Source organism: Neoarius graeffei, chromosome 5, assembly GCF_027579695.1.
Source record: "Neoarius graeffei isolate fNeoGra1 chromosome 5, fNeoGra1.pri, whole genome shotgun sequence".
NCBI lineage: Eukaryota > Metazoa > Chordata > Actinopteri > Siluriformes > Ariidae > Neoarius > Neoarius graeffei.
In genome coordinates this window covers 47,748,947-47,771,989 of record NC_083573.1, presented here as the reverse complement: position 1 = coordinate 47,771,989, position 23,043 = coordinate 47,748,947, and the positions used below count along the sequence as shown (strand labels likewise).

The 23,043-nt window shown below is 38.6% G+C and overlaps 1 protein-coding gene across 2 annotated transcripts in view; it reads left to right on the top strand.

Annotated features, from left to right (window-relative positions):
• nudt17 (nudix (nucleoside diphosphate linked moiety X)-type motif 17) overlaps positions 1–21,365 on the top strand; it is a 33,333-nt gene extending 11,968 nt beyond the window's left edge. The window contains exons 5-14 of one of the 2 annotated variants that reach the window (XM_060921851.1): positions 1,222–1,317; positions 1,620–1,718; positions 3,536–3,672; positions 4,099–6,800; positions 16,185–16,197; positions 16,344–16,649; positions 16,763–16,840; positions 17,206–17,274; positions 18,535–18,584; positions 19,473–21,365. In XM_060921851.1, coding sequence (XP_060777834.1) covers positions 1,222–1,317; positions 1,620–1,718; positions 3,536–3,672; positions 4,099–4,270 — 504 coding nt within the window. In that variant the 3' untranslated portion in view covers positions 4,271–6,800; positions 16,185–16,197; positions 16,344–16,649; ... (2 more) ...; positions 18,535–18,584; positions 19,473–21,365. Of the gene's footprint in view, positions 1–1,221; positions 1,318–1,619; positions 1,719–3,535; positions 3,673–4,098; positions 6,801–16,184; positions 16,198–16,343; positions 16,650–16,762; positions 16,841–17,175; positions 17,275–18,534; positions 18,585–19,472 lie in introns of both variants that reach the window. The other variant, XM_060921850.1, reaches the window with a different exon arrangement.
• Positions 21,366–23,043: the final 1,678 nt, after the last annotated feature.

The following is a 23,043-nucleotide window of genomic DNA, read 5'->3' as shown; positions in this document are numbered from 1 at the left end:
CCTTAAAGTGCATATTCTGGACCAATTTTGTGTTTTTTTTAAAATGAAAGTATGTCCCTTTTACACACTCATCCAGAAGGGTAATTTTGCACAAGGCCATCCGTCTACAGCAGAAAAAAATAAAATAACAAAACGCGTCTGGAAAAATCCCAAGCGAGTCTGGAGCCAGATTCGTGACGTCACCTGCGGAAGCGCCAGCAGGCTGCGCGAGCTTTGCGCGGTTTCAGTGCACAGCCTGTGTAGACCAAGCGCTCCCATTTCTCTCTCATTGTCCTGTCTTTTGGAAAACGATGAGTACTAATCCCATCAAGATTGGTGTTGCTACACCCTCCTACGATACATCTGTTAACCATTTTAATAATTACGCGATAACGTTGAAGAAATTTGCAGAAAACCACCAGGTCGTTTTCTCATAAACAAACCAGCACTGATGTAGGATTCAGAAGGAGGCGTCCTGCACACGATGTCACGAAAATCAATGTTTGCCGGGAAATCCAAATGCCAAGTGTTTTCAGAGGCGGACCAATTCGCCTCAAATGGCTTGATTTCAACTGAATTTTTCTGGTATTGCGCAAGGTAAAAAAATTGCAGAGAATGCAGAATGTTACAGATATTTGACCAAAGTTTAATATAAAATAGGAGAATTACATTGATCTTGCTCCTGAATTTACCCGTGATATGCACTTTAATAGTAATTGAGAGCGCATTGTGAAGCAAAGCTCAAAAACGACGCAGTCATTCACCATGAGCATCCTTTTTTTTTTTTAGGGAATTTCTTCCTTGGCATAAAGGTTTGTTGGGGTGGGATGGGAGATATAAGGTGATTGTAAGTGCAATGTATGAATGTTGTATTACACATTGTTAAAGAACCTTTTATAAAATAATAAAAATACATGACAAAATTGTTTAAAAAGTGCATCAAAATAAATGTACCTATACCAATACTGTTTGTTGTATTAAAAAAACAAACACCTTATTGCATGTTTTAATTATTTTTGTACATTTTCATGAAGAGTGGCAAAAGTTTAGGAGGTGACTGTACATGTAGAAACTGTTCTGCCTTTGTTTTTTTGCTGTTGTTTCTTATGTTTTTACTTTAACCAACCTTTACTAATATATCACTTGTGCAGATAAACCAGAGGCTCATTAATCAAATAAAGATCAGACCATATTTTGCATCTTGTAGACATTAAGTATGGCCTCTTTCTTGTGTTGCATTAGCTGTTGGATGCAGGCCTGCGGGAGCTAAGGGAGGAAACTGGACTTAAACTGGACCCTGAGGACATCTCCTCCTCTCAGCTGCTGGGCCTCTGGGAGGTGAGCTCAGAGTGCTGATGTACCGAGACATTAGGCCAAAGCAAACAGTCTTTGTTTGTAGCACGGAATAAAAAGCCGCTTTGTAAAATGCTAATAAATCACTAACGTTGTAAAAGGCTGCACTGAAACCAGAGATAATTTCTGTCAAAACATCTCCATGTATTAGGTCTTGTATCTTTTTTCCACCCTTTCTAATCCAGGATTTTTGTTCAGTAGCTAATATCCAAAGTAGTCATTTTGAATGTTATTTTCCCCTGTAAAGAGAAACATAAAACTCTTCTCACAACCTGTCTCTTCCGCAGTCAGTATACCCACCCATGCTGTCCCGAGGACTGCCCCAGAGACATCACATTGTCACCTACATGCTACTTTGCAGTAATCAGACACACCTCCAGCTACAGGTAATGCCAGCCTATGTCATCTAAGCTCAGTTATATGGATCAAAAATGTTATTTAACTGGTGATGGAAGAAACATGTAACTGGATTGTTTGTATGTATGTACGTACAGTGGTGCTTGAAAGTTTTTGAACCCTTTAGAGTTTTCTATATTTCTGCATAAATATGACCTAAAACATCATCAGATTTTCACACAAGTCCTAAAAGTAGATAAAGAGAACCCAGTTAAACAAATGAGACAAAAATATATTGGTCATTTATTTATTGAGGAAAATGATCCAATATTGCATATCTGGGAGTGGCAATTAATTTGAAGGTGAAATTAGAGTCAGGTGTTTTCAATCAATGGGATGACAAACAGGTGTGAGTGGGCACCCTGTTTTATTTAAAGAACAGGGATCTATCAAAGTCTGATCTTCACAACACATGTTTGTGGAAGTGTATCATGGCACGAACAAAGGAGATTTCTGAGGACCTCAGAAAAAGCGTTGTTGATGCTCATCAGGCTGGAAAAGGTTACAAAATCATCTCTAAAGAGTTTGGACTCCACCAATCCACAGTCAGACAGATTGTTTACAAATGGAGGAAATTCAAGACCATTGTTACCCTCCCTAGGAGTGGTCGACCAACAAAGATCACTCCAAGAGCAAGGCATGTAATAGTTGGCAAGGTCACAAAGGACCCCAGGGTAACTTCTAAGCAACTGAAGGCCTCTCTCACATTGGCTAATGTTAATGTTCATGAGTCCACCATCAGGAGGACACTGAACAGCAATGGTGTGCATGGCAGGGTTGCAAGGAGAAAGCCACTGCTCTCCAAAAAAGAACATTGCTACTCGTCTGCAGTTTACTAAAGATCACGTGGACAAGCCAGAAGGCTATTGGAAAAATGTTTTATGGATGGATGAGACCAAAATAGAACTTTCTGGTTTAAATGAGAAGCGTTATGTTTGGAGAAAGGAAAACACTGCATTCCAGCATAAGAACCTTATCCCATCTGTGAAACATGGTGGTGGTAGTATCATGGTTTGGGTCTGTTTTGCTGCATCTGGGCCAGGACAGCTTGCCATCATTGATGGAGCAATGAATTCTGAATTATACCAGCAGATTCTAAAGGAAAATATCAGGACATCTGTCCATGACTTGAATCTCAAGAGAAGGTGGGTCATGCAGCAAGACAACGACCCTAAGCACACAAGTCGTTCTACCAAAGAATGGTTCAAGAAGAATAGAGTTAATGTTTTGGAATGGCCAAGTCAAAGTCCTGACCTTAATCCAATCGAAATGTTGTGGAAGGACCTGAAGCGAGCAGTTCATGTGAGGAAACCCACCAACATCCCAGAGTTGAAGCTGTTCTGTACGGAGGAATGGGCTAAAATTCCTCCAAGCCGGTGTGCAGGACTGATCAACAGTTACCGGAAACGTTTAGTTGCAGTTATTGCTGCACAAGGGGGTCACACCAGATACTGAAAGCAAAGGTTCACATACTTTTGCCACTCACAGATATGTAATATTGGATCATTTTCCTCAATAAATAAATGACCAAGTATAATATTTTTTGTCTCATTTGTTTAACTGGGTTCTCTTCATCTACTTTTAGGACTTGTGTGAAAATCTGATGATGTTTTAGGTCATATTTATGCAGAAATTTAGAAAATTCTAAAGAGTTCACAAACTTTCAAGCACCATTCCTATCCATCCATCCATCCATCCATCCATCCATCCATCCATCCATCCATCCATCCATCCATCCATCCATCCATCCATCCATCCATCCATCTTTCTTTCTGAGCTGTGACCCCGTCCCTTCTTTTCTTATTAGTCCTGTATGAGGCCAGACCCTGCTGAGGTGAGTGCTTGTGTTTGGGTTGATGCAGGACTGGTCAGGGCTATCGTATCTGCTGTGGATGGGGAGGAAAAGTCTTTTCGTGTACCTGCCGATCTTCCTCAATCTGTCAGGTATTTAGATATTTTATACCTAATTAGAAGTGTGCTTTGCAAAAAAAAAAAATTAATATTACAGTACCCTGTAGCATGCAGATATGCAGTTCAACAAACAACATTTTGTAAACAGTCTGATCATCTTATGTTTTGTGAAATACATAAATTTGTTTGAACAATTAATGTTTTACTCCCCAAACAGTCACTCTGGACACATGGTCAGTTTGGGAGCGGTCTTATTTGCAGAACTGTTGAGTTTAGTGCTCACTCTGCTGCAACACAGTTTTACTAACAAGAGAATTGGTCGTTAGCTGATCAGCGAATTGGGGAACACTGTAGAACCTTCTGTGAACAACATTCATAACCGAGCTTCTCTAAATGCATATCATAAATAAAACGTCTTGATGTTGAATGTTCTAATGCTTGTGATGTTCTCTGTGGTAGTGTTACTGAGGTGTCTCGTGAGGGGGAGCTGAGCGAGTCCACATTGCCCGTGTCAGTGTTATGTAACCGGGCTCCGGCTGAGGGCGAGGATGTGGAGCGGGTTAGCACCGGAACCAAGTACGCCTTAGAGCTCTGGCTGAGTACCCTGGCAGCGAGCTGTGAGAACGACTAACTGCAGCAGATGCTTTCTCACTCTCATGCCTGATCTGCGGACCCCAGATATACAGCTGATATTTCCCTTCAGAATGCACCGACATGGTTTAAGTGCCATTAAAAAGATGATGCTAGGATCTTACTTCTGATGAACATCTCCAGTCTTTTTCTAAACATTTTAATTAATCTAATTAAACATGAAATGTTTGCCAGCCACAAGGGGGCAGTAAAGACTCTTGTTACCTTTAAAACAAATTATTATATAATTGCTTAGTATAGTTGCTTAAAATGTAAAGTTTTCACTCAGACCCACTAATCAGGTAGTGCAGTTAATTGAATCTGTTGATTTATTAATTTATTATGTTCAAATAGTCATGATTTGTCCTATGTTCTCACAGTGAGTGTTACAAAGGCCATGCTGATTGGTAAGCTTATAAGGTGTGGTCTTATTTCTTGTAAAACTAACTTTGGAACAGGCCATGTTGAATGCTCGTGGTCTTATAAGGGCCACGATCACTTGTATAAACTATGATGTAGGTTATTTGTGTCCCAGTTGAGCAGCATGTTTTGGGAGATTCATTATAGTCATTTGTATGCTGAGCATTTTACAAGAAGTGAGAATAGTCTCAGAAAAAAAATATTTTATGCATACAAGTGCATCATGAGCTTTTATAACGATGCATTATGTTTTATTTAGTCATTTTCCTAACACTGCAGGTTGAACTGAAGAGATACAGTAACAGCAGAGCAGTATAAACTGTTTCTGTGTACATTTTACTGGATTTAAACTCAATTTCTCATTGAAACACACACACAAAGGTTCTTCTTTCGATAGTTAGATCCTAATTGTAACTGGATCCCTCATTAATAGGGATAATTCAAAAAGCATTTTTGGCCACAAGTGTGTGTGAAAGTTCCACCCTGTTCCAGTGTGGACACAGTCCTTTTAATGCCTAAAAGGACTTTTGGTTATTTCACTGTTGTGTCATACAAAAGCGTTCAATCACCTTGTTACAGGTGAATGTTTATCAGTCTCAGCCCCACCTTGCCGGGATATGTTTGAGTGTGCTAGGATGTAAGCAGAGATATGGAACAAGTCACAGAGCAAATTTTGACGATACAAAACATGCAAGACTATGTTTCTACAGACAGTAGCAGTCAAAAGTTTGGACACGGCTTCTAATTCAGTGGTTTTTATTTATTTTTTATTAAATAAAAGTCACTTCATGTCTTAAAGTAGTGATGGATGTCGTTTCTCTTTATTTAATTGAACGGTTCTTGACATAATATGGATTACTACAGTTGTTGAATGGAGCTATTTACTGTATTTTTATTATTATTTACTGTTTGATCTAAAACGCATTAAGAAGGCAAGAAATTGCACTAATTAACTTTTGACGAGGCGCCTGTTAATTGTAAAGCATTCCAGGTGACTACCTCATGAAGCTGGTTAAGATAATGCCAATAGTGTACAAAGCGTCATCAATGTAAACGCTGGATACTTTGAAGACTAATATATGAAACATTTGTGTTTTTTAACAATTTTTGTTTACCACATAACTCCATATGTTCTATTTCAAAGTTTTGATGTCTTCAGTATTGTTCTACAATGTAGAAAACAGTCAAAATATAGAAAAACCTCAGAATGACGAGGTGTGTCCAAACTTTTGACTGCTCCTGTAGATTCAGTGTAATTCAGATCTGCAGCTTGGTCTGCACACTCAGACTTTTGATCTAGGAGTGGTCTAACATTTGATTCACTTCTTTATGTTGTTGTTTTTTCTTTTATGAAGAACAGGTCTTTAGGTGAAGGGTTCCACTTTTCTAACAGTACTGAAGGTCTGTCTATCACCATTCTGTCTCTCTCTTTCCCTCTTCTTCCCTTTGAGACCTGCAGGAGAATCTTTGAGCTGGTCCCATCCACACAAAGAAACCTTTTTATGAGCACAATAGCCCCAGGAAGTAATGACCCTGGGGGCTGAGGTGATCTGGACACTGGCACAGTTTAATATCCCTAAACCTACCCCCATTCAACATCGTTTAACCAGAGACATTCCTGGTTAAATTGGCAAAAAAAAAAGAAAAAAGTATTTGTTTCAAACCATATTTCTTTTTAAAATAAAATGAAACATTTTCCTTTATTTTTCCCCAAAAAAGAATATACATTGTAATAGTTCCTTCATCGCAAAGCACCACAGACCAATCTGAAATGACGTTTTGCAATAGATAGCAATAATATTAGCAAGTTAGAAGCAGTCCAGTTTATCTAAATGTATTTGCTAACTCTGTCAGTAAACCGTTTTAAAGCAAACAGACACTGTCTCATAGAACATTACAGTTGTCCAAAGTGACAGTAATATGTAGTGGTTTGTGAGTGTGCTGAAAACATGGTTATATATTGTGAATATTGTACAATCGTATCCCCGCTGGTTATTTGGTATTACAGTCTGTGAACAGCTTTGCCATGGTGCCTCTTCGATTGCTGGACTGGCACGTGGAAGGTGGAGCAGCAGAACCAAACAGCACCTGGATGTTGTTGCTGAGTAGTGGTGAGTAAATTATGATGTGGCTTTCACTGTTTAATCCAAAAGTTGCACCATTTGACTTTAAGCCCTGGGCGTCGCATCACTTGTTCACTGCATATGTTCCAGTCCGGTTTTTATGAGGTCTCTCTGAGCCTGAATCCTGTTAATTAAGATTCTGTTAGAGAATTAGTATTGTTTGAATACTGAACTGCCTAATATTTGCAATCAATTCACTGACATTTTCCCATGGTTTCATAGTTCACTGAGTTAGGTTCCAGTGAGTAAAGAAAGGGCAAAACTCCTTCTCCGGGAGCTGCTGTGTGTGAGTTTGTTGTAGTGTGGACAGCATGCAGGCTTATTTATGGCCTATCAATGGCCTCTTTGTGTGAGTGAAATGGAGCAACAGTCTTCACTGACTTCAAACAGAGTGCTAGGATAATCATTTAGACGTTGTAATATCATATGTATAATGACGGATAAATATGTTTTCTTTAATTAATGGCTATGTAGCTTGTGGTCCCATGAACATATATCGCTGTGTATAACACATTCCTCTCTCTTAATGGCCGTTTCAGTTACTAATCACTTTGGGCAAGAGGTTTTGATAGCATGAGATCAGTTATAGACCATTTACAGAAATCAGACTACAGAAATGTTTGTGGCACTGATGAACATCCTCAGTGAGGAACATAACCGTGCATTAAATGCTACAGACGCGTGTGCGTGAAGGCAGTGTTCTTTCTATGGGTAGATGAAGACAGTGCAGTGTGAGGTCTGATAAAGCGTGAGTTCCAGGACAGTTGTGGGATAGAGAAACAGCGCCGGAGTAGAGTTTCCCACGCCTCAGGTTTCCCTGTCAAAGCTGGCTGGGCACAAAGAGAGCCCTGTACAGGTGGGAGGGAAGTGGGATTGGGGGCTGTTTAGTAACAGCAACCAGTTTTGCCTGGATGAACATGGAGATGGGGGATGCATGGGGAGTCCATGCAAGAGTCTATTGTTGCCTTCCATCTTTACATCTGATTGCCAAAGGATAAGCATGTAGGATATGTAGTCATGTACCGTATACGGGACCAGTCAAACGTTTGGACACACCTTGTCATTTATAGGTTTTTCTGCATTTTGACTATTTTCTATATTGTAGAACAATACCGAAGACATCAAAACTATGAAATTGCATATGGAACAAATATGGAATTATGTGGTAAACAAAAAAGTGTTAAAACAAAATATGTTTGATATTTTAGATTCTTCAAAGTATCCAGCGTTTACCTTGATGATGCTTTACACACTATTGGCATTATCTTAACTTCATGAGCTTCATGAGGTAGTCACCTGGAATGCTTTTCAATTAACAGGTCTGTCTCGCCAAAGTTAATTAGTGCAATTTCTTGCCGCCTTAATGCGTTTGAGATCAGACAGTAAACAATAAAAATACAGTAAATAGCCCTTTTCCACAACTGTAGTAATCCATATTATGTCAAGAGCCGCTCAACTAAGTAAAGAGAAACGACATCCATCATTACTTTAAGACATGATGCGTCCTTTAATGAAAAAGTAAAGAAAACCCATTGAATTAGATGTGTGTCCAAACTTTTGACTGGTACTGTATATGATGCAGGTGTGAATGTGTGTGACTAAAGGAGGTGCTGGGTAGCAACAACATGTAATCTGGCTTACAGAATCAGATTCCAAATGTCAACTACACTGCCCTGCCCAAAATAAAAAACATTTTAAATAAATACTTAAAAGTAGACTGCCTTTCAGATTTTTTCAAGTGTAGGTCATAAAAATAATTTTCCCTGACACCCAGTTATTTTTGTTTAATGGACCGGAAGCTACTGAATTCAAATCACAGACTTCCAATTTTATTAGTTTTTTTTTTAAATGGAACAGTTAATGAATTTAGGGCCACATGGCCCTAAATTCTCTGCTATTTTTTCCTGCTTCACCATGACACAATTCAAGATACTACACTGCAAAAAATTGAAAACTGAATTTGAGGAGAAAGTTACTTAATCAAAGTCCCTTCCCACGCCATGTGCCGGTGCCAATCTCCGTAGCCCTCAGCCTCTTGCCTATTACATAGCTAGGGTTAGAGTGGGGGGCAAGTCCTCTGGTAACCACGAGAGTTTGACTCCTCACTCGCATCTGTATTACAGCGTGCCTTGCCAGACGGCAGTAGGTAGCATTTTTATGATGGTCTTTGGTATGACCTGACCGTGAGTAGAACTCGCAATCGAGAGGCAGACACGCTAACCACTAGGCCAACTCGCGGTAAAGTTACTTAATACTAGTGAAATTATCTTGCTGCATGGACAGAGATATTTTTACTTGATAAGACATCTTAGAATAAGTTGGTTGGAATCTTAAAATTAGTGTCTTGTATTCTTCTGATAGGAAATGTTAGATCATTTCAACTATTTTCAAGATATTTTCACTTGCTAAGATATAATTTTTTGCAGTGTACATCATGCATCACATGGTGGGCTTTCCCCGTCACGCAATGCATTGTGGGATACAAATTTGAAACAGGAGAGAAAAATGGAGGACGTGAGTGTGTGAATGAAACGTGAAAGCCCGACTACAGTAACAGAAAGCAAGAAGAAAAGACATCATGTTGCAAAGAAAAAGAAATGCAGGACCAAACGAATAAATATCAGCGGTCAGCGAGCACCTCGGTGTGATCAGCAGTTCGTTTAGCAACAGAATGATGTAACTGTCAGTGCACAGTCAAAGGTAAACCTGTAGATGGCAGTAATGCAACACTGTGGATGCCAGCTGCCGTAAAACCCAAAAGAAGAAGGTAAACCTGCGTGTGCGCACACGGAATTCCTCTGTCTGCTTGACTGTGCAAAGCGAGTGATTTCATGCACATTATTTGCTCAGGAATCCCGTCAAATTAAATAACTTCCCAGGCACAGAATGGCCTGCATTTTTTTTTTGAGATATTACAGAAATAAACATGTATCACCATGACCAAATTTCAGAGGGAACTAAATTTCACCAATTTTATGAAACCAAAAGGCCGTCTAGTTTTAAGAGCCTTTGATTGGATAATTACTGCAGTGATTAATGTGTTTCAGTTGGGTACAATTCTTTTAACCCTAACTGCTGCAGTGAGTAGCTTCTCATTTCTTAAACAAACATGTTGGAAGATGTATCCTGTGTTACTGTGTTTCAGAAAGGTCAAATTCTTGGCCTGCATCAAGCAAAGAAAACAACTAAGGAGATTACTGAAATGACTGGAATTGGGTTAAGAACTGTCCAATACATTATTAAAACCTGGAACGATAGTGGTGAACCATCAAGTTCATGGAAAAAATGTCGGTGGGAAAAAAAAAATCCTGACTATGATCAGAGATCACTTAAATTCTTGGTGAAGTTGAATTGTAAAAAACAAACAAAAAACAGTACACCTCATGGCTATGTTTAATAGTGAAAGTAAGAACATTTCCACACACAGCGCAATGAGAACTCACAGGATTGGGACTAAACAGCTGTGTGGCCAAAAGAAAACCATTTGTTATTGAGACTAGTCAGGAGAAAAGGCTTCAATTTGCTAGGGAGCATAAAGATTGGACTCTGGAGCAATGGAAAAAGGTCATGTGGTTTGATGAGTCCAGATTTAACCTATTCCAGATGTCAGGTATAAGTAAGGGTGTGTCAGGGTAAGAAGGGAAGCATATGAATTGATGAACCCATAATACATAGTGGCTACTGTACAAGCCTCTGGAGGCAGCGTTATGATCTGTGGTTGATTCAGGTGGTCAAGTTGAGGCTCAGCAACGTTATGGGGCAATAAAATGAAGTCAGATGATGGCATGAATGTACTGAATGACCAGGTTATCACATCAATGGGTTTTTCCTTCCCTGATGGCGTAGGCATAAAATTAGGGCTCAGATTGTGAAAGAGTGGTTCAGGAAGCATGAGGAATCATTTTCACACATGAATTGGCCACCACAGAGTCCTGATCTTAACCCCATTGAGAATCTTTGGGATGTGCTGGAGAAGACTTTACGCAGTAGTTCGACTCTCCCATCCTCAACATAAGATCTCGGTGAAAAAGTAATACAACTCTGGATTAAAATAAATGTTGTGACATTGCATAAGTTTATTGAAACAATGCCACAGTGAATTCGTGCTGTAATCAAAGCGAAAGGCGGTCCAACTAGAGATTAGTGTGCAACTTTTTTTTTTTTTTGGCTGGGCAGTGTACATATAATCAGAGCTGATTAAATTTGGACCCATGACCAAAAGCTGGCTCATACAGAATCAGCTTTTTTTTTTTTAACCTGCTATCTGAAGTCCAAGTATAAAATATAAGTTCATGCTCCAAAAGAAGTGGTCCCAAATGTAATTCAAATGTAGTTCTAATTTTTAAGTTGTCTAAAGAAATGCATTACTGATTACACTGATTCATTTGTAATCAGTGCCACAATACATTCACTCAGTACCCAGGACTTCTAATGGAAACTTTGTCTTTGTCTTTTTTTCCTTTTTTTTTTGCCAGTATTTAAAAATTGTCATTACCACTCTGTGGTCATGCTAAGTACACCCTAAATATAATAAAACTCTTAGATCCTTGCTTCAAGTAAGTACAACAAATCAGCAATTGAAGAGGTTCTGACTGGTGTGAATTCTCCCTTAAACTGTGTTATGTAAAGTGTGCATGTAAAACCAAAAAATTAGAAGGAAGTATAGATGGAGATTCACTCACCAGTGACTTGCCGTTGTGTGAGTCATACGTGCTGTGAGTGGAGTACATAGGAATGTCGTGGTTATAATAGCCCATTGGGTCTGGATCAGACACATTCATGAAGCCACGCTGTCTCCACCAACAGCACCAAAACAGCAGCTGTGAGGAGGAGTATGCTTTATTTTACGTTTGAGCAAAGCAATGGTGGCACAACAGCCATGTTCCATTCACAGCAAGAGCACACCGGTGTGAACAACAGAATCATGTGTTACACCCAAGTTAAAAAATGGTTTTGTATTGACATCAAGGTTTCAGTGCAGAAGTATAACAAGATCTCCACTATGTAACAGTATATTTATGGCAAAGAAGAGCAGAAGAAACATAGAGGAATGTTATAGTATGATACAGCTTAGTTAAATTTTTGAATGATTTGATTGGTAGTCTATTTGAGGCTCACCAGCAGTAGGAGGAGGACAAGCATGAAGAAAAGTATGATGGCCGCCAGCACCAGGATGGCAATGCCCCACCCGGGCACACCCTGCTCTGTTGCCACTGTGTCTGAACCTTCAGGTCCTGTGGACTTTTGAGTTGCAGTTTTCCCTGGACTGACTGAAGAACTAGAAGAAGACATGGTTGAAACGCTGCTGCTTGGATGTACTGTCGTGGTTGAAGGACTGGAAGAAGACGTAGTTGAAATGCTGCTGCTTGGATGTACTGTCGTGGTTGAAGGACTGGAAGAAGATGTGGTTGAAATGCTGCTGCTTGGATGTACTGTCGTGGTTGAAGGACTGGAAGAAGACGTGGTTGAAACGCTGCTGCTTGGATGTACTGTCGTGGTTGAAGGACTGGAAGAAGACATGGTTGAAACGCTGCTGCTTGGATGTACTGTCGTGGTTGAACGACTGGAAGAAGACATGGTTGAAACGCTGCTGCTTGGATGTACTGCTGTTGTTGAAGAACTGGAAGAAGACACGGTTGAAATGGTGCTGCTTGGATGTACTGCTGTTGTTGAAGAACTGGAAGAAGACACGGTTGAAATGGTGCTGCTTGGATGTACTGCTGTGGTTGAAGGACTGGAAGAAGAGATTGTAGTCATGCTGCTGCTTGAATGCACTGTCGCAGTTGAAGGACTCAAAGTTGACCTAGTTGAGGTGATGGTGCTTGAATGTGCTGCCGTACTGCTGCTGCTTGAGGTACTCTTTGAAGTAGTCCGAGAAGTAGAATGGATGACGTCACTGGTATTAGTGGTGGAAGGAGTTTGTGTGGTTGCAGTTGTGGCACTATTATTGTGTGTTGAATTGTCTAAGCCGTTGATGGTCAAGGGCAGGCTGGTGATGAATGCAGCTGTAGGAGAGACAGAATGAGAAATGTCTGACAAGGGAAGCAGAGCGAGAGGAATGGGTTCTTGATTTTCAAGGCAAAGACAGAATTATACCGATAGTTAAGGTTTTACAATCATGCATGACTCTGTGATGTATTTATAAATCTATAATGTATTGTCCACAATCTATTGAGTGTATATTAATGTCAAAGCATGTAATGGCTTCAGATTGTTGTCTAATTAACAGTTATTCCACGAAATCAAGTCGTACATGAGCTGATAGCTGATGAGGCGCGTAGCACCGAGTTGGCATATATGACGAGTTTGAGTGGAATAACTGTTTTATTCTATCCGCATTCACTGGATTTTGAGAAACAGCATTTTTATCCATCCATCCATCCATCCATCCATCCATCCATAATCTGTAGCTGTTTATCCTGTACAGGGTCGCAGGCAAACTGGAGCCTATGGGTGAGAGGCGGGGTACACCCTGGACAAGACGCCAGGTCATCACAGGGCTGACACATAGACAACCATTCACACTCACATTCACACCTACGGTCAATTTAGAGTCACCAGTTAACCTAACCTGCATGTCTTTGGACTGTGGGGGAAACCGGAGCACCCAGAGGAAACCCACACAGACATGGGGAGAACATGCAAACTCTGCACAGAAAGGCCCTCGCCGGCCGCTGGGCTCAAACCCAGGACCTTCTTGCTGTGAGGCGACAGTGCCAACCACTACACCACCGTGCCGCCTCAGCATTTTTATTTTTTGCAAATTTGATAAATAAAAACTTTATACAAAACATCTGACAAAATCATTTCTGCTTAGAATGTAAACAAACCAGTGAAATGACAGTAACAATTTGTGAAAAATCCTATAATAATTCTTGGAGAAAAAAAAAACTTTCAAGAATTTTTACCATCAAATACTTTATTCCATATTTTGTCACTTTTTTTTGGGGGGGGGGGGGTTGTTTTCATATAGAGTTTTTATTTCGTCCTCGGTTGGTTCAGCAACACGCTCCGCCAGTTTATTTTTCTCTACTCATGGTATATGAGCTGATAGCCTAGTAGTAGAGTAGCCAATCATAGTGTGCGTTTGCTTATATCCAGTGAATGAATGTATGTATGTATGTAGCCCTAATGCTCCAGTTACTCACTGGCTTAATGTATTGTAGTAAAAATTCAGATACTTTTGAAAAACGATATGAGCGATGTTTGTTTTTACCTGCAGTGTAGTTGATGTTTAGATCCAGCATCAGCGAGTGGTTTTGTCGATAATTGGTAATAAAGATGTCTTTCACAGTCTGTTCACTTTGCTTAGTTCCAAATAACACTGTGGAATTGGCAATCACAGATCCATTGCTGAGGGAAATAAAGTTACACATTGTGGAAAGAAGTACGAAAAATTTACTCCAGGCCATGGCTTACAAAAAGGAGTCAATGATTTTTTTTAAATATTATATAATATTTATTTTTTCAACTTTATTATCATTATTTTTAAAAATATTTTGTTGAAAAACACACATTTATTTATTTATTTGTTTATTTTTACCTGAACGTCATCTCTGTAATCTTTTGATACTGAGCTGTTGGTGTTAATCGATATATCTCAAAAAACTGAACAAATAGAGAAAAATAAGAAGTTTGCTCAGTTTAAAATTCATGATACAGGAAAAAGTATACCAATAAAAAGGTTAGCTACAAATTTTTAAAAAAGTCTTCTTTTTTTTCTGGTGGATAACAGTAATGCATCTTACCACATCCTCAACATCCTTTCGTAGCATTTTATAATTCTCTGATTGGTTGTCCTCAAGTGAGTCATTGTAAATGCGGTTAGTTATTTTTATACTAATGGTAAAGACAGATATTTCATTTGAAGTTGTTGTGCCAAGTCCAGGAGCTGCTGTGACGTTGCCAGCTGTAATAACACCTGCACAAATACAGATCCATGGAAAATATTTACTCAAGGTAATTAGCTATATACCAAATACTCAAATCATTAGTATTTGAACATATGAGAAGGAGGCATAAATGTTGTGCTTCATCGGATTTATATGAAGGAAATTTCATTCAAAATTATTTCGGGACAACTGGATAAAATGTGTGACAATGACATCAGATAATATTTTACAAAAACTATATTATAAATAATAATAATAATTGTTGTTGTATTAGATTCTTAGAAATTTGAACAATTGTAAATCCCATACTAACAGAATACAGTTTATTTCATACATACTTTCTAGTGGTTCTTGACCAAAAAACAAAAAAAGATATGTAAACATTTTATACATTTTAATGAACAGGTTGGCTTACATCACTATACTTATACTCTATACTTATGCAAATAAGTATTTGCAACATTTTTGTTTAATGTAGTTTATAGTTTTCACAAAAGTTGTTGCTCACAATTGTAAATATTTAAAAAATTGCAAATTATTCATTCTCCACCTGTTATCGTCTTCGTCCCTGTAAATTTAAAATTATATTAATACCTTACCTGACCAAAGCACTAGGAGCCCAATAATCCAAAAACGAGACATTTGTTTGATGATGATGATAGTGCACATTAGTGCTAATTCTTCAGCCTGTAAACACTTCTTCCCGGCTTTTGTTCGAATGAAACAGTGCTTTAGATGCAGTGCCTCACTGTGAGAGTGAACAGTCCCTTTATTGTTTGAGTACCTGAGCAGGCACTGGGGTGGGACCCATCTGCTTAATCATCGGGTCACATCCACATGGATACTTTATTTTCAACAGGAAGATAAATGTAACTTTGTTTCCATATGGAAATGATCAAAAACAGATAAATGATCAAAAATAGATTGGGGTTGGCTGAATCCATTTTTTACGACTATAGAAGATTCCTTTATTGTTTTAAGAGGTCATGGAGAACTGGTAAATAAGATAAGGCAAATCTCCTCAACTAAGTGTTCATGCTGCTAAGATGCTCGGCACTGCCCACTAGTGATTCGTTTTGAAGCTTCATTGAAGATCACATGGCTGTTCATTTTGAAATAAGTTCAAATCCTGTAATAGACTTTCCTTTCATTTTCCTTATGATGGGCTCCAGTTATTCAAAGGGAAAAGCCTCTCTGATAGAGCTCGGTTTAAACATGTGAACATGCGTAGCACAAGCAAGATGGCTGTGTGAGATATAATTAACAATCAAAGGCAGTTATGGAAAATTTGAAAGGACGTAGCCTACTTGTGGTTTTTAAATTGAGGTCATAAAACAAGAGAAGCTTTTTTGGCAAACCGAATGAAGGTATTATGCCGATGTTAGCAGATTTCAGTTTTTTTTTAAAGTATCAGTTGAAGTGGGTGGTTAGTCAAGGTAACAAGATGCTTTACAGTTTCTTTCTGATTTTTCTCTTTCAGCTGATATATACTGGTAAGGCAGTTTATTATTATTATTTTTTAAATACATTTTCTATAAATATGTACATTTTCTTCACGAAAACAATCAAAAATGTGTTCTGTCTTTTTATTTTTAAATTATATTTTAAAAAATTATAATTTTCTTAATGTGCATTATAGGTGGGAAGCTGGTCTTTCAATCTTCCAGTCTGACTGTGGATGTTGGTACAAATGTCACATTAACATGTGATATCGCAAATGCATTTGGTCAGTGCTCCTCTGTGAGATGGCTCCTGCACCAACAAGAAAATGGCTTTAAGATCTACATGTCAGGCTTCAGGACAACCACCAGAAAAGCTTGGCAAGACGTACTATGTATACTGACGATTTATGAAGCCAGTCTTTCAGATAACGGGACATTTTATTGTTTATTGTTGAATGAAGGTGTGGATTATATGGGTAATGGAACAACACTGACAGTCGTGGGTAAATGGCCTTAATAAATCTTGACCAATTTAAATTTTATATGTACTGTATTTTATTTATTGTCTCTAGTGTGGTTTGTATTTGATGTTGGTTTTTGTTTAATTCCGCTCCAGATAAAACCAACAAGTACAAAGTGAACACTCATGACCACAAGACACAAGACGACAAAAACAACAAAGATTTACAACAAGGTATTATTTGTTGTTTTCTGATTATCGTTATTGCAGAATTAGACCTTATTTTGTTCATGAGTTCATTTGGTTTTCAATTTAAATTAAGTTTTACATTTTTTTCTATTAGATTCAGTGAAACTTTTTTTTTTGCCAACAAGATTTAGAAGGACTCCTTTAAGAATTGCTCTTTCTCATTCAAAAATGTCATATTACCTTTATTTACAACTTATGATTTTATTAAAAGGTACAGTGTTTGAGTCCTGGTAACTGGGGAACGCACCCACAGTGTTACATATTGGCTATGATTAAGTTATCTCTCCTCTGTAAACCAACTGTTTAATGGTTTATTGCAGTTAAGGAACATCAGTGTTTGGTCCCCTTAGTTGTTTTGGGAGGAATCTCACTTCTGATTATCTTGGGAATCCTAGCCATGTGCGCCTACCACAGAAGAGGTATGTCATGGACATGCAATGTAAAAAATTAAGAAGTGATGATTTCTGGAATAAGATATTATAGATGACCTGTAAAGTTAACATTTAGCCAACTGAGTACTGTATATTGTACGTACTGTGCCATTCTAAAATATAGAAAAAGTACAGTACTGTGCAAAAGTCTTAGGCACCCTACTTTTTTTTTATATAAACGTTGTGATAGATTTCTATTTTCTGACTTCTACATTATTGAGCCAGTACAAAAACATTTGAGTCCAAACGTTCATTTTCCAGTACAAAATTTAATGTGACAGGAAATTTTTTTTGTGTCTAAGCAGCATCTATATAATAAGCAGCAAAGTTTGTTTGTTTGTCTTGAGCTAACGTCACTATTTCTCGACAGATTTTCACCAAATTTGGCAGGTAGGTCGGGGGATGACCTGGAATTTTGCAGATATAAACAAAATTCCTGTACAGGCCCCAGGGAGGTCTCGGGGGGGGGGGGGGGGCACATCATCCACCCACCCCCTCCCTCAATGCCTTTCACGTTACATTTGTCAACACAAACTCTTGACAGATCTTCACTAAACTTGGCACGTAGGTACAGGAGATGACCACAATTTGGCAGAACTCAGAAATTCCATATTTGGGCCCCAGTGGGCCCCTGGGTGGTGGATGTTTGGATTTTTGTTTGCTTTGGGTTAACATCACCATTTCTCAATGGATCTCAACAAATTTGACATGGAAGTCTGGAGGCAACCCAGAATTTTGCAAAACCCCGGCAATGCTGGGTAACTTGCTAGTATTACATAAGAGAGCACTTTTCAGATTAAAACAGAAAGCATAATGAAGGCTACTGGGTTTTGCTGCAAAATTAAGTAGCAAGTGTGACAGTCAAAGTGTCCAGAAGAACTGTGGCTGGTTCTGCAAGATGCTCAGGTAAACCTACAGCTCATTTCCTTATAAAACTGCACTCACTGTACCTGAGACTTCGATATTATTATTTTTTAAAAGCAAAGAGTCGTCTCACACCAAATATTGACTTTGGTTCATTTATTATGGCTTACTACTGTTCATAGCATTTTTTGATGTTGAAACATTTCATTTCACTTTATTTATTTTTTAAGCCATTTTTGGTCTACACTATTTCTTTACATGTACCTAAGACTTCTGCACAGTACTGTATATTCAGGTATGAAATCTGGAAAAATATGAGTGTATGTTTGTAATATGCAGTATACTGAAGGAATATTTTAACAATGAGGTGTTCATTTTTTTCAGCCATTTTGATGCACCAGAGGGAAAATAATGCATCACAGCTACATCAACAAGTAAGCATAAGAAGTATAGATACAGTACCAGTGAAAAGTTTGGGGACACCTTCTAATTCAATGTTTTTTCTTTATTTTTATTAATTAAAAGACACGTTATGGCTTAAAGTAATGATGGACGTCGTTTCTTTTTAGTTAGTTGAGTGGTTCTTGACATAATATGGATTACTACAGTTGTGGAATAGGGCTGTTTATTGTTATTATTTACTGTTTGATCTCAAACTCATTAAGAAAGCAAGAAATTGCACTAATTAACTTTTGACGAGGCAGAGCTGTTAATTGAAAAGCATTCCAGGTGACTACCTCATGAAGCTGGTTAAGATAATGCCAATAGTGTACAAAGCGTCATCAAGGTAAACAGTAGCTACTTTGAAGAATCAAAAATATATGAAACTTTAACACTTTTTTTTGTTTACCACATAATTCCATATATGTTCCAGATGTTATTTCATAGTTTTGACACCTTCAGTTTTGTTCTACAATGTAGAAAATAATCACAATACAGAAAAACCTCTGAATGAGTAGGGGTGCCCAAACTTTTGACTGGTACTGTATATTAATGTATTTTTACAGACCCAGGGAAGTAACAGGTACATGTACTGTATATTTACAGGAATGTTGTGTTAGCAAATAGTATATAACGATTATAACCATTTCCTGACTGGCATTAGGTCAAAGCCACGTTTTGTATAAATTATATTGTGAGTCTATTTGCCAAATTATATGGCTGTTTTTGAGAGCTAATTAATAACAAGATCTCATGGACTTGAGGAAAGAAAGGAAAAAGGTACATTAGCTTTAAAATACAGAAATACTTCCCTGGCTCTGTTAATTCTTATTTTACTTTAAAAATAAATACTTTAATGTGTCTGTAATCATTCTCCACAGTCCTCCAGTGAGACACATTATGCTACCTTGCGGTTTGTAACCGGGAGACACGAGCATGTTGCAAAATCCTGAGCCTGAATCTTCACTGTCAACCGTTATTTTGGTTAAATCTAACATTTGAATGGTCCTGTACATTTTATACAGTGCTTCAGCTTTTTTTTTTTTGGCACAACCCTTACGAAAATTAACCATGGTTTTACTATGAAAATTAATCATGGTTTTACTATGAAAACTAACCATGGTTTTACTATGGTTTATAGTTATTCATGGTTTTCATGGTTTTTTGGGTAACCATGAAAACCATGGTGCATTTTACCTCAATGTTCACTTAAATTTTTAGGTTCTAAGTAAATGTTAATGTATCTGGGCTGTTAATCGAGATCCTTCTCTACAGCATTGACTGTTGGACGAAAGCATGGTAATACTACAGTTAGTGCATCCTTTTAAAAAAACCATACTATCTCTTTTTAAACTAATTTCGTAGTTACTATGACCTATTACACATACAACTATGATGCTACCACAGCTACTTCAGTACTATGGATAAACCACAGTAATGCTATGGTTGGTTCATAGTACTTAGAATCACCATGAAATACCATAGTAGATCCATGGTTACTACCATGGATAAACCATAGTAATACTTGCCTGCGACCCTGTAGAAGGATAAAGCGGCTTGAGATAATGAGATGAGATGAATACTATGGTTGGTTCATAGTACTTAGAATAACCATGAGATACCATGGTAGAATCATGGTTACTACATAAAAACCATGGTAAAACCATAGTAAACCATGGTAGATTTTCGTAAGGGAATAATTTACCATAAAGCTTTTCATATATCTTTTAATGAACTTGTTATTAATATCTGCACTGCAACTGAGAAGTATTCAGTACTCGGTGCCAGTTCTGGAGGCTCCATGCACCGTAATGTTTCTTGCTTTCTATATTCCAGCAAAAATGGTTTCACTCAATGGGTAATTATAAATCCCTTGATAACTTGACATTATTGGAACATACACACCGTACTAGCATGTGGAAAAACAAAAATCTACAAGCCATGGGCTCTCTCGGACTTGAACTGTCCCAGGAGTGCTCATTTACACTATTACATGTAACTTAAATCTCATACCGCTTAGTGATTTGCTGTAACCTGCAAAAGGATTTGTGTACTCAGGAAGGATTTTAACCAGTGATGCGTACACACACACACACACTTTGATACGGCATATACCAGGGATTGTCAATTTTTTAATTTTTTATAAAATAATTAGTCTCATTGCTTAAAATTACAATAACTAGGCTCAATATTACAATATTATTACAATATTATTGCAATATTTAAATGGTTACATTGTTTGGACCCAGAGAGATTTTTTATTTTTATTTTTTTAATTTCTGAACCCATTCAATTAAACCCATTTAATTCAAGAGATCAGTAAATCAGGCTAATAAGTAAGGCTAAAAACTCAATAATAAATATAATAACTTTGATAATGGTGGTTGTAGTTTCCATCACTGTAACAAAATTAGAATTCATGGCCTCCTGGATATGCTTCACACACCCCTGGAGATCCCCAGACCCCACTTTGAGAGCTATTGGCATATACAATATGAGCTGAGTCAAATAAGTTGAATCTTGGTTTTGACCAGGAACTCATGAATTGTGCAAGGCACTGGCCATTTTTGTAAAGACATGAGCTATCAGGTCTATCAGCCAGTTCCCCACTAGAAGGCAGCAGATTGTCCTTCATACATAGAGCCGCTGAAGTACATTGTCTCTAGAGTAGACTTACATTTTTGCTACCTTTGATCTGTGATTTTGGTCTTTTGTAATGGTCCTGATTTTGTGTTGGCATTGTGGGTTTTTATTAAAAGAAGGGAACATGCAAAGTGGTTGTGAATGTGGTTTATTCGTAAAGCAACTATAGGAATAAACTCCGAACAAGACAGAAGAACATTTGCAGCAGTTCAAGTTCAAATGTGCTTTGCAAAAAAACCATGCGGAAACATGGCGACCTTTCTGGCCTCAAAAACAACAAACGGAACTCCCCTTTATCTCTGAACACAGCATGTGATGTCATGTCTTGTGAATGTCCTGGCCCATGTCTTGCCAGCGGCAGTGTTGAACTGTTGCAACACAGATGCAAATTAATGTCCAGCTTAGGGTCCCTCTGCATCTATAAAACAACATCCTCATGTATGACACCATGATATGCCTAAATTGTTTTCAGATTTTGGTATACTTTATAGTTAGCAACAAATAATACATCATGTACTAGTATCTTGGCTGAAGAAGTATATGTTTGTCCAACAAAAAGTGGAATTGCATATGGACATTAACATTTAGGCAAATATGTGTGTGTGTGTGTTATTTTGAATACATTTTTACAGTAAACCAAACAATTAGAATTGTTGTACGGTATATACAATGACATGCTTCATACTTAAAAACAAACACTTTTTTCACTGTGCTTGTGTACATGTGATAAATAAAGGCTTCTTCATTCACCATCAATAACCTGTCCTGGTCAGCCAGACATTCATTCATTCATTCATTCATTCATCTTTAGTAACTAGTCCTGATCATCTATATGCCATAAGACATCCATCCATTATCTGTAGCCGCTCTTGCCTACAGGGTCGCAGGCACGCTGGAGCCTATCCCAGCTGACTATGGGCGAGAGGCAGGGTACACCCTGGACAAGTCACCAGGTCATCACAGGGCTGACACACAGACAACCATTCACACTCACATTCACACCTATGGTCAATTTAGAGCCACCAATTAACCTAACTTGCATTTCTTTGGACTGTGGGGGAAACTGGAGCACCCGGAGGAAACCCACGCAGACACGGGGAGAACATGCAAACTCCACACAGAAAGACCCTTGCCGGCCACTGGGCTCAAACCCAGGACCTTCTTGCTGTGAGGCAACAGTGCTTGCCATAAGACATCCATCCATTATCTGTAGCCACTTATCCTGTCCTACAGGGTCGCAGGCAAGCTGGAGCCTATCCCAGCTGACTACGGGCGAAAGGCGGGGTACACCCTGGACAAGTCGCCAGGTCATCACAGGGCTGACACATAGACACAGACAACCATTCACACTCACATTCACACCTACGGTCAATTTAGAGTCACCAGTTAACCTAATCTGCATGTCTTTGGACTGTGGGGGAAACCGGAGCACCTGGAGGAAACCCACGCGGACACGGGGAGAACATGCAAACTCCGCACAGAAAGGCCCTCGCCGGCCACTGGGTTCAAACCCAAAACCTTCTTGCTGTGAGGTGACAGTGCTTGCCATAAGACAATCAAGTAAAATTAATCTCATCTCATTATCTGTAGCCACTTATCCTGTTCTACAGGGTCGCAGGCAAGCTGGAGCCTATCCCAGCTGACTATGGGCGAAAGGCGGGGTACACCCTGGACAAGTCGCCAGGTCATCACAGGGCTGACACATAGACACAGACAACCATTCACACTCACATTCACACCTACGCTCAATTTAGAGTCACCAGTTAACCTAACCTGCATGTCTTTGGACTGTGGGGGAAACCGGAGCAC